General features: G+C 36.3%; 1 protein-coding gene across 6 annotated transcripts; it reads left to right on the top strand.

The window, feature by feature from the left end:
• Window positions 1–3: 3 nt before the first annotated feature.
• Window positions 4–15,822, top strand: METTL2A (methyltransferase like 2A). Of its 6 annotated transcripts, none has more exons than XM_023504123.2 (10): window positions 4–169; window positions 407–498; window positions 2,148–2,512; window positions 4,394–4,443; window positions 5,808–5,868; window positions 6,956–6,973; window positions 7,468–7,607; window positions 11,498–11,604; window positions 11,845–11,910; window positions 13,310–15,389. In XM_023504123.2, the coding sequence occupies exons 1-10, from the start codon at window positions 60–62 to the stop codon at window positions 13,345–13,347; spliced, it is 1,047 nt and encodes a 348-aa protein (XP_023359891.1). In that variant the 5' UTR covers window positions 4–59; the 3' UTR covers window positions 13,348–15,389. The 6 variants fall into 6 exon arrangements, with proteins under 6 accessions (XP_023359891.1, XP_012405760.1, XP_012405758.1 ...); XM_012550306.3 differs by having other exon boundaries at window positions 13,267–13,354; XM_012550304.2 differs by lacking the exon at window positions 13,310–15,389 and adding an exon at window positions 15,396–15,822 and having other exon boundaries at window positions 5–169.
• The last annotated feature ends 416 nt before the right edge of the window (window positions 15,823–16,238 follow it).

The raw sequence follows: 16,238 nt of genomic DNA, 5'->3' as shown, positions 1-16,238 counted from the left end.
TCTCTCTTCCAGGATGGCCTTCACGCCACGAAAGAAAAACCATTTCCGCTTCCTGCATCATGGCTGGTTGTTGTCCCGGAGATGTTTCCGCTGCTACCGGTGGGAAAAGAGTACAGTTTGGCAATCGGTTCCTGAACGATCCGGCCCGTGTTTTCCACCATAATGCCTGGTAACAGTCTCCTCCGCATCCCCTCGCCCTCTCCTCCTTTTCCCCCACCTCTGCCCCTTCTCCAGCGTCGTCACGGAGACTGCCCCCGCGGGCAGCCCGATTCTGGGCCGGTCTCTCCACGGCCGGATCACGTGCTGCCGTTCCGGCGTCCCTCGTTTCCTTGGCGGCCCTTGCAGGATGGCGCGGGGAAGGTCGGCCTCCTGGATCCCTGGAACACTCGGTTCTTTTCTCCCACAGGGACAATGTGGAGTGGTCGAAAGAACAGGAGGCGGCGGCAGCGAAGAGAGTACGGGAGAACAGCGCCCAGCGCGTGCCGCCCGAAAAGCAAGGTGCTGCCTCGCCCCCCCGGATCCGGAGCTCGGGTCTCCCGAGGGTCCTCTAACTTAAAAGAGTGGGGCGAGGGCGGGCTCGTATCGTACTTGTGGTTCTGTTCGTCTTTAGGCATATTGGTTCCTAATGTCTGGAAACACACACGCACCTCGTGCGCACATACTAACGGCATCGGTCTTTAATTGTATTTTTATTTATTTTATAAGTACTTCCCAATCACGTTTTAATCTGGTTTGGGAGCACTTGGGAGTGTGCCGGTTGCAGGGATTCATGCTTCTGCACAGAGTTTGATGCTTCTGCTCATTCTTCTTATAGCGTTCTAGTCATTTGCTATAGAAAAGGAACTTGTCTTGTTATATTTTTGTGTTTCTACTACCAAAAAAATAAATAAATAAAATTTGTGTCCTAAGGATCTCATTTTCAGCTTTTATCCCAATTCAGTTTTGAGATATCTTCATCAACAAGCATTTATTAAGTGCTTCTAGGGATACAAAGCAAGCTGCTCTTCTGTGGCCATTTCCTTAGTCTTGTTTTGTAGATGTAAGTTAATGTGATTTGATTTAGTCTTTTGAACAAACTGCTTTGAAAATGCGTTTCCTTCTATGTACTTGGATTATGAAGTGGGAAATCACAGCAGGTATGTATTTATTAATCCTTTGGGTCCCAGTCAGTTCAGAGGAATGAGGTAAATTTTATATCTTTATTTAGTATCAGAAGAGCCATCTGTGTTCAAGTGGGAAATATCCTTTGAAAAGAGGATTAAGAATTTTCATTTTCTCTACTTCACAATCTCTTTCCCCCAGGGGAAACCCTCCTGATGAATATACATAATCAAATTATCCTCTCCAAAAATACTTCTCATTTTCTATTTTAAGACTATTACCTCTTTGATAATAGGCGAATAGTGTGCTTAATTTTCAGTCAGAGTTTGTCAGTGCATTGATCATAGTTTTAAAGTCTTTCAAATTTTGGGGGAAATAGAATGTTATGTTAGAGCAGGCTTTTACCATCAAACCCTTGAAGGAAGTTGAATCAAGAAACTTTTACCTAGAAAAGTTCTGCCAGAAAGGTAAAAAGTTCGAAGATAAAGATGGAACTAAATTTAAAAAGGAAGAGGATGATTAAGTTTAGGGTATCAGTGCAATATTGTGTGATAGGGCAGAAAATCAAATGCTAGGGCTTTCCTAAAGGAAAATCACTTTTTCTGTATTCAGTTGTTTTTTTAATTCCATGTCCTTTGATGTAGTAACTTTTTACTTCTCTCTTTTTTTCTTCTGAGGCAATTGGGGTTAAGTGACTTGCCCAGAGTCACACAGCCAGGAAGTGTTAAGTGTCGGAGGCCAGATTTGAAATCGGGTCCTCCTGACTTCAGGGCTGGTGATCCATCCACTGCGCCACCTTACCTGCCCACTTTTTATTTCTCACGAGCATTTTTAACTTTAACCAAAGTTTCACTATCTGTGTCTGAAGTGATTTGGGGACCTATTAATTTGAAACAGTGTTAAGGGAAGTCTTTTATTTCTATAAATCAATTAGATATCAAGTAGTTAGAAAGATGAATTGTTATGGCAGAGTTATTTTGAAAAAAATATATAAACCTGAAAGCACTATATACATATTAGTTTAAATTATCTTTTTCTCTTTACAGTTGAGTTTGAGGTCAATGCACATGAATACTGGAATAACTTCTACAAAATCCATGAAAATGGATTTTTCAAAGATAGACACTGGCTTTTTACTGAATTTCCTGAATTGATTCCTCACCAGAACCAAAGTGACCTGAAGACCTTGCTGTTAAAAGACAATGACTATGAAATCATTGAAAATACAGGCTGTGGAGATGGGCCTGGATTAATAGTTTCTAATATTCAAGAACAGCACAGGGCTTCTTCACACAGCCTTGATCATGAGAAACAGAAGTATCTCATGGATGAAGCAACACAGAAACTGTGTCATCCGGATATAAATACTGATGACTTTCCTGGTTCCTCAGCTACTTACCGCATACTAGAGGTAACACTTTATTTATTACATAATGCTTATTTATTACACTATAGAAAACAGCAGACTGAGGATTGCTGCCATTTGATGATGTCAGTGACAAAAATTAACCAATCTTAAACATCTGAGTTGATACTCTTATCACTCTCTTGTGTTTGGGATCTTTTAAAACAAGTGACCCAGACAGGACCAGATCATAATTTTAGAGGTAATTCCACTCTGGGAGTAGACTACTTTCAAATGTATTGTGTTTCCCAAAAGTCTTAGTGCAGTTGTAAGCTATTCAAACTTTAATAGCATAATTTTAAAAGTATTCAAATATAACAGTTTTAAAGTTAAAACTGGTAACCATCTCTAGGGCAGAATGGAAGGGAATAATGGGAGAAAAATTTAGATGATAATTTTTATTATATATTTAAAAGGAATAGGAAGTTCTTGTACATAATAGATTTGTAGTTTTGTATGCAATCATTTTTTTAAATTACAGTGTTATAGAAATAATTGGTTTATTCCATAAATTTAAATAAATAAAAATTTAAGAAAAAATCCGTAAGACTCTTGGACTACTCTATAACAGGCTCCAAAAAGGTCACGTTTCTATAAATTCTATTGATACTGTATTCTCTCCATCTCCTACCTGCTCTTGCGGTCAATTTCAAAGTCAAGTTTCTCTTCATCCTACTAGAACTTTGTGGTCCAGACCACCAGATGTTATTTAGTAACTAAATTGATATTACAACAGAGTTCTATGGTGTGTTATCTCAGTCATGTAAATGGTTTCAAACAGTGCTGTTCTGCAATGTTAAATCCTAAAAAGAGTTTAGAAAAAAAAAAAAAAAAAGCCTTGTAGCAATTTCTGTCCCCTACTGTATATACTTCTAAGACCTCAAAAAGTTACTATTAGTTTCCCAGGTATCAGTAAAATTTTATTTAAAATTGAACAATGAATGAAGAGAGATCCTAGAATTGAGAAATTGTCTATGAAGTTATATATATATATATAAATTCCAACACTGACCAAAAATACTTGCAAAAAAAATTCAGTTCAGATCAAAGCAAGCCTTCCTATACTATAGATCATACTCCTATATGGGGTCATGCATCTCAGTGTGCAGGTCATGAATAATTTGGCAATATGAAAGGGGTCAGATATTCACCAAGATTTTATTTTTTATGAAAAAATAAATAAGGATATACATTAAAAAGAAAAATGTGTATGAAATAAATCTAGTATAGTGTCGCTGGGAAAATACTAGCAGGAAGGGAATCAAGAAAGACCATTAAAAAGAGTAGCTTGATCTATGGTTTCTGAAAAGAAGAGATAGTGCAACTGAATAGTGCATGGAATGAGTCTAGTAAGATAAGTTGAAGGTTTTTCATTTTTCATTCATTTTAAACTTAATATGTCCAAGTAGAATATGACAATATTCAACATTTGTTTTATTTCCATTTCATGAAAACCTGTGTGATAAATCCTACACATAATTTTCAAAGAAAAAAATTAAATGTAGTTTATTAGGGATTTCTCTGTGAGATTGTATTTCTGATTGTTTAATGAAAATGAAAAAATAGGATTTATTTTAGAACCAAATTTGTGGAACTCACTCTATTCCATAAAATGAAAGATAATTTCATATTATTCTATACCAACTCTTTCTGCCTAGAGAGTGTGTACTATTGTACTTTAGGCTTACTTATTCTCAATACCAAAGGTCAAATTGTTTTTAATAATCAACTTTCAGAGGTGATGATTATATCTGCCTGAAGTCAGTGAATAGTGATGGAAAAGGAATAGACAAAAGAAAAAAGACTTCTTACAAGAACATCATAATTGTAATGAGTAAACTAGTAGAATAATTGGAAACTTATAAATAACAATATTTCCTTCTGCAGGTTGGCTGTGGTGTGGGGAACACAGTCTTTCCCATTTTGCATACTAACAAGTAAGTGTTATGAAGTTTAAATATTGATAGCAAAGAGATGAAAAGTAAGTTCATTTTCATTGTCCTAATATAGTTTTGGCATGTTCAGAAATTACAGTGTTATCTTAATATGTCATGCCTTTAAAGCAGAGAATCTTTCCCTTTACTATGTTATGGGCCCGTTTGGCCTTCTGGTAGAGCCAATAAAAAATCTCTTCTCAGGTTTACATTTAAAATTTAAAAGAAGATATGTAGGATTACAAAAGAAATCGATTATATTGAAATATGGTTGTCAATATTTTAATGCCTCTATCCTGTAGCTCCCAAAATCAAAGGATTTCTTAACCTAGACAGCTAACCTAAGAGTCATCTACCTCAAGTAGAGTTGATAAAGACTGTTCCCTAATTTGCCCCTTCCACATTTACCACAAAAGTGTAAAGAATCACTTTCCTTTCCTTTAGACTTTTGTCCTCCATACATTTCAGGTCTCAAAAACTGTATGTGCTAAAGCCCCTAGAAATAACACACTCGTTGTATACTAATCATGTCTGAAGCATATTCTACTAACTGGGTTATGCTGGGTTTTTTTTTTTAATCATTCACTATATGCTAATAAAAGGACTAGCTGAACAAAGAAAAATTAAAGTCACTGCTTTCTAAGAAATTAAGAGGTCACCATCAGATTGATAAACTGAGTTATAGTCATGTAAAAATTGTCTATCATAACTCATTAAAATTTTTTGCAGGAAAAAAGAGGACCTAAGAATGAGTGAGAAATACATTGCTGCATTTTTATTTCGCTAGAAACTATTAAAGAGATCAAGTCATTATAATTTAGTTATGATTTGTAATATTTAAATACAGATCCTAGAATATTTAATTTTCTCTGCCTTTTGAGCATGAGGAATAAACTTGAATGTTTAGTGTTTTATGAATTTGAGTTAAATGGATTTTAGTCATTGTTAATTTGAATTGCATTTGTGATGAAAGGACAAAAAGATAATTAATGTTTTGAAGTGACCAGTAAATTATAGATGTGTAATATAACAAACGCCCTAAAGAGAATTGCTCTGATTATATATCTGCCGGATAAGTTAACTTGGTCCTACAAGGACACAAGACTTCAGAGATTACAAACAAGAATTTTAATCATAATAGAACATAATACCGATAGTAAATAGTTTGCATCTGCTGCCATCACATGTATCAATTCTCAAAACCCCAAGTAAGGGAAAAAGATCAAGTGGAAATTTTGGCCAGTTTATCTGCTATTGTGCCCCTTTTCCTTCTCTAACTAATAATTGTATATTAAATAGAAATATAGCATCTAGCAATTGGTGGCCAAAACAAAACATTTCATTTCTATTTCTTTTGCTTATTTTAGTGACCCAGGACTCTTTGTATATTGCTGTGACTTTTCTACCACAGCTATAGAGCTTGTCCAAGTAAGTGGAATGTTACCTATGAGCAACTTTGAGAGAAAGGATGAATTTGTTATATCCAAGGAACTTTTATCATGTTCTTTTCACACTAAGGCTTCAAAATAAAAAGGCTTTTGTTGTTTTTTCTAGAATATATAATCTGTTCAACTGCTTGCAGAGTAGGTTAGAACTCCCATTTGCTAAATGGTGTATTGCCGTAGAAAGAATATGAGATTATCTCTGCTATTAACTCAGTGTCTGGCTTTGATAAATCATCAAATGTAATGGGCTGAGGCTTGAGTTGATGCACTCTGAGGTCCCAAGCATGTGAGGCTAAATAGTAATTGGACTATATTAATATACATGCTTGGATAAAGAATGGCCCCCACCCACTCTCTGTGCAAGTCCTGATGTGTTGTATAGGAAATAACGATTTTGGTGGGTGGAGGCAGAGAGACAGGAAGAGAGGCTGGAAGAAATTGGGCCTGGGTTCTACTCTGGTGGTGCTGGTCTTGTGGCTTCTCGACTCAGCTGCACACATTGCTATCACCAATTCTCTTCCACCTCCAATCTTCACTGAGAATAAAGATTGACGATTATCCCCTAACCTGAATTCCTGACTCCGGCTGATTTTAAAATACGCAGTCTTTACATTCAAACATTTATTAAGCCCCTACTTTGTTCCAGATACTATACCAGTCTCTCTGGGCCTCATTTTCCTTCTCTCAAAAAGGAGGAGGAAACCAAACATTTTCTAGATAATCTCCAAAGTTTGGTGATTCAGTTTTATTTAACTTTATAAAATTACATCAAGTAATACAATATAGTAGCAAAAGGTATCTTATCTTTAATAACTAAATAAATCTGTATTTACCATATGGAAACTGACAAAACGTCTTAGCTTCTTTGATAACTAAATATTGTATACTTACAATATAGAAGTTGTTTCTCTTAGTGAATATTGTGGTTCTAATATTGTGTAAGGAGGTATATTTTAAAATCTTAAGAACAATTCTTTCTTTTTTAGCCTTGAATATTTTCACATGTACTCTTAGTATCCTAAGAAGCAGATGTGCTACTTCATTTACTGAGCTATCATCTTTTTTTCTAGGTCTCACTTCCTGTTATAGTAAGTGCATCACTGGGTCAGATAATCAAATTAGGAAGCTAAAGGAGTTTGGTTTGGGTATTGCCAATGCATACTTAGTGGTTTCCTTTACTCTTACTCAGTCCATACAGCACCAAGTTCCCAAAGTTACAAGCAAAGCATTTTTCCTAACCGTTAGAGAAGCAACATGGCAAGGTAGAAAGCCAGTCTTAAAACTAAGAAGTCCTGGATTCAAGTCCTCCAAGTATGTTTACTGTGTGACCCTGGGCAAGTCACTTCTCAGTGTTCTAGGCAACTCTATTATACTGTATTTCATTGAAAAATGCTGACCTTCCTTTATAGACAGTCTTCTCACCAAGGAGTTGCATTTACCAGTGAATTCACAAGTCATCTCCCTATCCCTGTAAGCATTAGAGCAATCATTCAGCAGGTAATCATTGCATTTCCAGTAAAGCATGTTTCTCAAGGTTATTAACATTTCCACATTTTTTTCCTTATTGAAAATTTTGCAACAGACAAATTCAGAGTATGATCCTTCTCGATGTTTTGCCTTTGTTCACGATCTGTGTGATGAGGATAAGGATTACCCAATACCCAGGGAGAGTCTTGATATCATTATTCTCATCTTTGTCCTTTCATCTATTGTCCCAGACAAGTAAGTCTTAAACTTTTCTGAAATAGGGGGCTCTTTAGTGGGTCACAAAAACGAAATTCTGCTGGGATCATGTCATCCATATAAAACATAATTGTGAATTTTCAATTGAAAATATTACCTATAGGAGACAATGTGAGAGAGAGACAGAGAGAGAGTGTGTGTGTGTGTGTGTGTGTGTGTGTGTGTGTGTGTGTGTGTTTGTGTTTCCTTCTCTCCCTCCCCTCCCCAGGCAGTTAGGGTTAAGGGACTTACCCAGGGTCACACAGCTAGGAAATGTTAAGTGCCTTGGGGTCAGATTTGAACTCGGGTCCTCCTGATTTCAGGACTGGTACTCTATCCATTGCACCACCTAGCTGCTGTGGCAATGAGTATTTCTTAGCAATTGTCATTTCCCCTGCTAGCTTATGCTGGAACCATGGCAGAAACTACAAAATCCATAACATTTGTCTTTTTAAAAATTCAGTCCAAAAGCTTTGCCCTGTGCCATTAAGCAGATTAAGCAAATGAATGAAGCAATTTGTAAACTATAAAGCATCATATACCTTTAGAGACCATGTAGCTTAGTGACTAGAAATCCAATCTCAAGAGTCAGTAAGAACTGGGATCAAGCCCTACCTCTTGATGCATGCTAGATATATGATACTCAGACTTGGCAAGTTAGTTAACCCATCAGTGAACCAGACAACTCTATTAAAACTACAAATTGCAGAGTAGTTGCCAATTTGGGAGTAGGGGGTGGAAAGGGAGTGTTCCATATGAGGAATTACCCACACCAATATAATTACAATTCCAAACACCAAATGAATTCAGTTTTCCTAATTAAACTTTTAAAGAAGTTTAATCACAATCTTTTTATTCAGTCATCTGTTGACATGGGAAATTGATGACCAATGTCATTTTCATAAGTGAATTTCATATACTTTTGTTTTCTGCCTGTTTCTGCCCCTTCTTTCCTGCTTCCACTGCCCCATATACATACCCCTTACACTCACGCATTTTTTCTCTTTCACACATACACCTATATCCTCCCCTTTTTAAAAAAGCTTCTTTGGTATGAGTCAACTTGATTAGTTCCTTTGGCCAGGAATGTTAAGCACCTTAATGAGAAGAATACTCCTGAACCTCAGCTACCAACAAAATTAGTAGTAGGATGTTGGAATGGATTTTACAGATTCTACACATGCTCTCAAGTACCCTTCACAATTCCTTTAACATTAATACTTATGACTACCTTATGATTACATAATCTTTCCCCCTTTTTTTCCTTCCCCATTCCTCCATGGTGTCATTAAAGTACCTTAGCTTCATTCTTTTGTGTCTTGACTACTTTTCTGTGTTTAATAACATTGCAAACACCTCTTAAGATTATGTTCTACTTTAGTTGATAGAAGATAAGATAGGATGCATAATTATAGGAGAAGTTTTCAGGAATGATAAAAGGAACACTGGTTGGTTAAATGGGAGAGCATTGAAGACAATCTTTATTTCATAATTTTTCCCCCTGGGGCTAAACTTTGTCAGTCAAATTTACCCACAGCAATTTAGTGGCTAATGCTAGTTAGACATAATAAATGCTTTTTTGATTAAGTAGAATTGAAAAAACTACTGGTGCTCAACAAACAGCTTATAACCTATTTGGATGAAAGGGTAGGATTGATAACAGTACAGCATTATGAGAAAAGTAAAAGAGGGAGAGCATTAATAATCTCAGGATCAAAGAAGGATTTCAGAAGAAATAGGCTAACCTTTGAGGAAGATTTTATGTTAGAGATATTAACCAAGGTCCTGGCATAACATCCAGGTAGCACCAGATATGTAAATTTAAGTGTCACTGATTTAGAGGTGGTCATGGAACACCTGGGAATAAGAAAGAAAGAATAAAGAAGATGGCCAGGGACAGAGCAGGGAAACAGGAGATGGAGGACTATTGCAGGGGATACTAAGAAAGAACAGCTGTGTTCATATGAACCAGGAGAGGAAAAAATATCCTGAAAAGGGTGTGGCCATTAGTCTGAGGGATTCTAGGTACCTTAATATGCTCTTAAAATATTACAAAGAGCTGACCAGTTAAGTTGTTTAACGTTTTATTTTTTTCTTTCCACATAATTCAAAAATAAAAGGGAGAAGAAAAGTATAGGACACTAGCTAACAGGTGTAGTGGTATCTAGTGTGGATTTGTTTAAGAATAGGAGACATGGGTATGTTTATAGGCAGCAGGGAAGGGGCCGGTATATAGAGGAAGATTTAGAAAGTGAGTGATGGGAGGTGAAGATGAACCGTAATGGAGTTGAGAGAACATTTAGAGGGGATGTCCTTGTCAAGTAGAAGTGTCTCATTAAAGACTTTTGAGGAAATAGTAAGAGACAATATAATATTAAAGGAAATGTGAAATGAGAAAGTAGGACAGAGAGCTCTCAGTAAATTGCCTCAGTTTCTTTTGGTGAATGAGGAACTCGGTAGATGATATCTAGAGAAAGGAGTAACATGCTGCTTGAAAACAAGTATCATGTCTACCTTGGCTTCTCCAGATCAAATATCAACAGTTCCTTCTTCCAGTCCTCCCATGGCATGGATTGAAAGGCTTTCAAATGTTCTTCCTTAAACATGCCACTCAGAACTGACCACAATATTCCAGATACAGTTTGGTCATGACAGTGTACAGTAGGATTCTCATTCCTAAATGTACAGTTTATTTCCTATTGATTGTATCATATATTGGCTGCTTTCCAATGCAAAATACTAGGGATTCCTGTAAATTTTAATCAGAAAAAGTGGCGTTTTTAATCTTTTTGCTTCTCATGTCATTCTGTATCTTGGGAATCCACCTTAATTTGGACTCATGGCTCTCTACATTGAGCATAATAGTCAATATTTGACTTTTTTGGTGCTATCTTGGTTTAACCTTTCTGAAAAGAAATTTCCATAGCTAATAGATTTAACTTGTCTTTTATATAATTATCATTGACTCCAGATATTCTGGAACTTTAGATTGAACGTTAGATATTTTAAATTAATTTAACCTCCTTATCAAAGCATTAATTTTGAATTGAAGTTTAAACTGGTTATATAGCATTTAAATTTTTTCATATTTTAATCTCTAAAAAGCTAAAGTAGAATTCTGTTATGGCAAAATTACATCATTTCACTTATATATAATATGACAACTAATAGTCTCTGAAACATCAATATGTGCCTCATATAAGATTATATATCTGTAAGATGTTTATTCCTGTTTCTGATATATGGTGGGAATAGCCAGACAAGACAGAAAACATCTGGGTATGATAGGTTTGGATGTAGGCCAAGAGTTGAGTGTACTGCTGCCAGGAGGCAGAGTAAGTTAGGGGTTTAGAAACTTAGATAGAGGCCAAGTAATTTGTGATTTATCAATGTCAGGTGTATACCGTGAGTTTGAATACCAAGTAATATGGCAATTGAAAGTAGGGAGATTTGTTATTTTCAGTTGTGGAGGCAAGTCAAAAGCTTAGGAGCCAGAAAATTAGTCAAGACAGATTAAACAAGAAAACCTCAGGGGTTAAGGTAAAGGATCAACAATCAAGATGGTCAAGGCAATGACCTAAATAATCAGAAACAATCAAAATAATTCTTATCCTAAGGAAGAATCCTGTTACTCTGCAACTTCTCTTTATGCTTCTTGTTGGATAGCCTTGGGCAAACTGATATAGTTAGGAAATAATTTGCAACCAGAGAAATGTTTATCTGTGCACCCTGATTTTAACTAGATCAGAGACAAAAAATAAAAGTAGAATGGATCCTATTATAAAGTGGTTCTGTTATATTTTTTAAATTTTAAATGAAGAGTATGTCCTATCATTGGAGAGAACTTCATTTTCCTTATTGCCTTTTTTCCTTTTCCTTCACTTGCCCAGGATGCAGAATGCCATCAACCGACTAAGCTATCTCCTGAAACCTGGAGGGATGTTTCTCTTGCGAGATTATGGCCGTTATGACATGGCTCAACTTCGATTTAAAACAGGTATTTGAGGACACTTAAGTTTTAAAATTTCAGCTACTAGTCTATTCTGTTCTAGAACCTATCCTGTCTTTTGTAGGGGAAAAGAGCAGAGATTTCAGAAGACCCTGTACAGCCAAGAAAGAATGACATTCTCTGCCTAAGAAAAATATCTTCTTGCATAACTATTAGTAATTGAATATTTTCATATAAAAGAAAAACGTTAGCCATGTGACCTTTAACACATATTAATATCTTCTTCAGGTCGATGTTTGTCTGAAAATTTTTATGTGAGAGGTGATGGTACCAGAGTTTACTTCTTCACACAAGGTATGATAATGTTTTCAACTTTACCCTGTTATTCATAAGCTCCTTTTACTTTTATGGCTTAAACACAGACCTCAGATACTCTGCAAATATTACCAAAAAAAAAAAAAAAACCACTATAATTGTTTAATAACCCAGGAACTCCAGGCAGAAGATGAAAACAAATGTGCTGACAGATCTTTTCTATTGGGATAACATTTTAGACCTAAAGTGAAGCATTATGCGCTACTAGTATCAACAAATGTCATCTTAAGCAACTATTGGTGCTACTTCCACCATCATCATCAGCTTATTTTTCTTTATCCTCTTCCTCAGACTCATGTTTTCTCGTTTTCTACTATCTTTTCCCTTTCCTCCTCTGTCTTCCTTTCTATTCATTTGCCTATTCTTTTTTTCTTTCTTCTGCTCCTCCACATATATATCCTATATTACCCACAGGTATTGGTCAGTTCTGATTTGGACCTTGAGGGTGCCAACTTTTCATAATTTTAAGTAGGCTATGAATTCTCCATATATTGGCTAACATGATGCCCTGTGTCCATAAATAACCATTTTCTTTAAATTATTAGCTAAGCAATAGTGAAATCTCCTACTTCCCAGAACTTTTCATATATTCTTGGCCCACAGTTAATGAGATGGTTACAGTAGTGAAATGGGACATGAGCATTTAACCTCACCACCATTCTAGGAAATTTTTTTCTACTTTAGCCTTCCTTCTCAATTGGTTCCCTTTACCCAAATGTTTGATCAGTGTTCTAGATGATCAAGGTGGAAGGGTAGGCAGCTAGCTCCCTCCTTTGCCAGCCTCCTGGTACAAAACTTGACAGCTCCTTAGTCTTCCCTTCTCTTACCTCTAAGCTGAAAAACAATTCAAGGGAAATTCAAGGGACAGAGGACATGCAAAGAGAATCTGTCAGGGGACATGGTATAGTCAGAAGCTCTACCCTCCAAATGGCCTAAACAAAAACTTTTCCTCCTTCCATCTGCATTGACCTGTATTGAGTTTCCTTGTCTATAAAACAAGATCTCTTAAGGTCCCTTCCAGCTTTTAAAATTGTGATTATTCAGAGACTTCTTTGTTGTACTTTGAACTATCACACCCCAATAGCCTTATAAATCATACTTTGTCATATCTTTTTCCTAGTTAAAAAAAGAGGTGCACTTTTTATAGGGATAGACATGCATGTATAGTGAAAGCATTTAAAGTGTAGTACTTTGATAATGAAACACTCTTAAAGTAGGGCTTCATTATCTTTGCTACTGGTCTCTTGTGCTACCACTTACTAAGGAAAAATAATTTTTTAAAAATCTTGACCCTTCAGAGCTAAACCTAACCATGTTTCCCATTCTGTGTGCCAGGTCTTCCATGGTATATCACTGCACGTTTTTAACTGTCTTTCAGCCTTTTTGGATGTAAAACCTATTTTTACTGCAGTATGAAGTATTGGAGAGTTAAAGCAATACATGAGCTTGTAAGTTATAGGAGCAGATTCTGCTCAGCACTACATTTCATGAACCATTTGCTTATGTACTACTTTTTATAAAAAGCCTTTCCTGATCTCCCTTAGTTGTTAGTATTCTCTTCCTTCTCAAATTACCTTGTATTTATTCAATCTATTGATTCAGTCTCAAGTAGAATGTAAGCTCCTTCTGGGCAGGGACTATTTGTCATATAGTTACTTGTACCTGCACCACTTAGCACAGTGCACATAGTAGACAATAAATGTTTGCTAAATTGAATTGAAATAAATATATTGTCTGGTTTTTCTGCTTCTTGCATGTTTGACACCTGTCTCCCCAACCTATACCATCCTTATTGGTCCCAGTATTTTTTTTTTTTCCCATGAGACAGTTGGAGATAACTGACTTGCCCAGTGTCACTTAGCTAATAAATATCAAGTGTCTGAGGCCAGATTTGAACTCAGGTCTTCCTCACTGTAATCCCAGTTTACTCCCCACTGCAACACCTCACTGCCCTCCTAATCTTTTGGCTAAGGTACTCTTCTGGATTGCAGCTATAATTCGAGTTTCAAATCAAAATTGTCATTTGGGAGACAACTAATTGTAATCACATATATTTTACAATACTCATATTCTGAATTCCTCGAGTATAAATACCCCCAACTTATAAACATCTCTTCAGCTCCTTCTTTGGGTCTTTTAAAAGATCTGTTCCCCCTTATCTGTATTTGCCTTTTTTTTTGCCCGCTAGTCTCTTTTTCCTGTTGGTTGCTCTGTTTCCTTTGCCTTAGTAAAGATTTAATTTACAATTACAATGAATGCATTTACACAAATTTTACACGTTTATAGAATTTACACATGGTTTTACTCATCTCAGCCAAATAAGAGTATGTTTAGAGCAGTGGTCTCCAAAATGGGACCAGTGAGTTAGAGTGGGAAGGTGAGTGGCATCCCACCCTTTTGATAACAAATCAGGGGACTTGTTTCTAAAAAGCCACCTCTACCCTTTTCCCCTAAAACTTCCCCACACTGCCCTCAGCAGAGCATGTGAAAGTGCCTTGAGTCCAGAGGGCTTCCCGGCAAGGCAAATGATAAGATCTGTTTCCCCCCAAGAAATTGTCCTTGGTGACTCCCAGATCACTATTGTGATGTGAGCAGTCGTATTGCTTTTCTTTCCCAGCAGCCCAGTGGGGCCGAGGGAACTGAAATTGGAATAGTGAAGGAAAGTAAAGGACAGGAAGAGCACCTTCCTCTACTGTGTCTTCCAAACTTCCCTAATATAGTATCAACAGTGTCCTATCTTTTTAATTATCCAGGTTCACAACCTAGGGGGACATCTTAAACATGACTCTCATCCCATATATCCAGTCATTTTTTAAATATTGTCATTTCTAGCTCCACATACGACTGTAGATAGCTGGAAGGGACCTTAGGGACCATTAAGTCCAACCTCCAGATGAGGGCACTGAGGCATAAATGTTTAAGACAGATTTGGATCCAGATCTTCCTTCCAAGTCTAATGTTCTGTTGACTATTCTTCTTTCATCTGCCCCTTGTTCATATAATCATCACCCTAGTTTAGTTCACACCACCTAATTGCCTTATCCTTTGCAATAGAGTCTTAAGCAATCTGTCTCCCTGCCTCTGGTCTCTCACTTCTCCAACATATCTTCCACACAGCTGCTAAAGTGATTTTCCTAAAGGGAAGGTCTGAGCATATCATTACTCTAGTCTTAAGGTCTCCCTATTGCTACTAAAATTAAGCATTGTCATTTATCTCATTTAAAAAAAAAAAAAATTAATACTGCAAATAGTACATGTATTTAATTTGTAAATATGTACATAATGGAAGTGCACAATCCAAACTTTTGGAGCCCATTGAATTAGTGTGTTCATATTTGTAGAAGGAAAAGCAGACATTTCATCATAGGAAAATAATAAGCGTTTAGGTTAATATGAGGTAAGGCAGACTGAATGTTTTTTCTGTCAGACAAACAATTTTGCCAATATTATCTTTCCTAAACCAGATGAACTAGATACACTGTTCACTACTGCTGGATTGGAAAAAGTTCAGAACATGGTGGATCACCGGCTTCAAGTAAACCGGGGAAAACAGCTGACAATGTATCGAGTTTGGATCCAGTGCAAATATCGCAAATCCTTTTCCCCAAACACAAGCTGAAAGGACAACAACTTTTCTTGTTAGACATTGGAATGAGTTCTGCACTACTAACAAATCTTGTTTCTGTGCCTTTTTTTATAAGAATAGAAAATTTATATGATCACAGGATTTGGAGTCACCTTGTGGAATCTTATATGTGGAATCAAGGAGTCACCTTGAGCATCTTATAGATCAGAAAGCTTTCAGTTTGATATTTTTAGTTACAATCCTTATTTGAGTACTTCTTTTGACTTTGTATGTTTGTAAAGTGTTTTAAAGAAAATGAATGAATTGTCCATCCGTATAAGTATGAATCATCTTTGAAGCGCCTTCTTAGTCTAATAGTTCGTTTTGTTAATGACTTAGTTTGGGAACTAAGAAAAATCATTCCTATCTTGAGATTAGTTTACTTGGAGTTTTTCTTCTTTTATCACCTTAAATTTATCCTACATTTGTGAAGGTTGGAGCTTGATGCAGTGGAAGACTTTATACTTTTAGCTAGTGTAAACCTGATTTTGAATCCTTATTTAGATGGACAGTGTGGACATAAAGAAGTTATTTAACTCTTCTGAGCTCATTATATTTATCACCTGTTAAATGAGTCAGTGTTACTTGAGATCCAGGCATAAATTTCCTTTGAGAAAATTTGTAGATATATTGTAGAGCATGAATCTATTTTGGGAATAATTTTTAGGTACCTCACATTTCT

Source organism: Sarcophilus harrisii, chromosome 4 (assembly GCF_902635505.1).
Source record: "Sarcophilus harrisii chromosome 4, mSarHar1.11, whole genome shotgun sequence".
NCBI lineage: Eukaryota > Metazoa > Chordata > Mammalia > Dasyuromorphia > Dasyuridae > Sarcophilus > Sarcophilus harrisii.
This window is presented reverse-complemented; position numbering and strand designations above follow the sequence as displayed.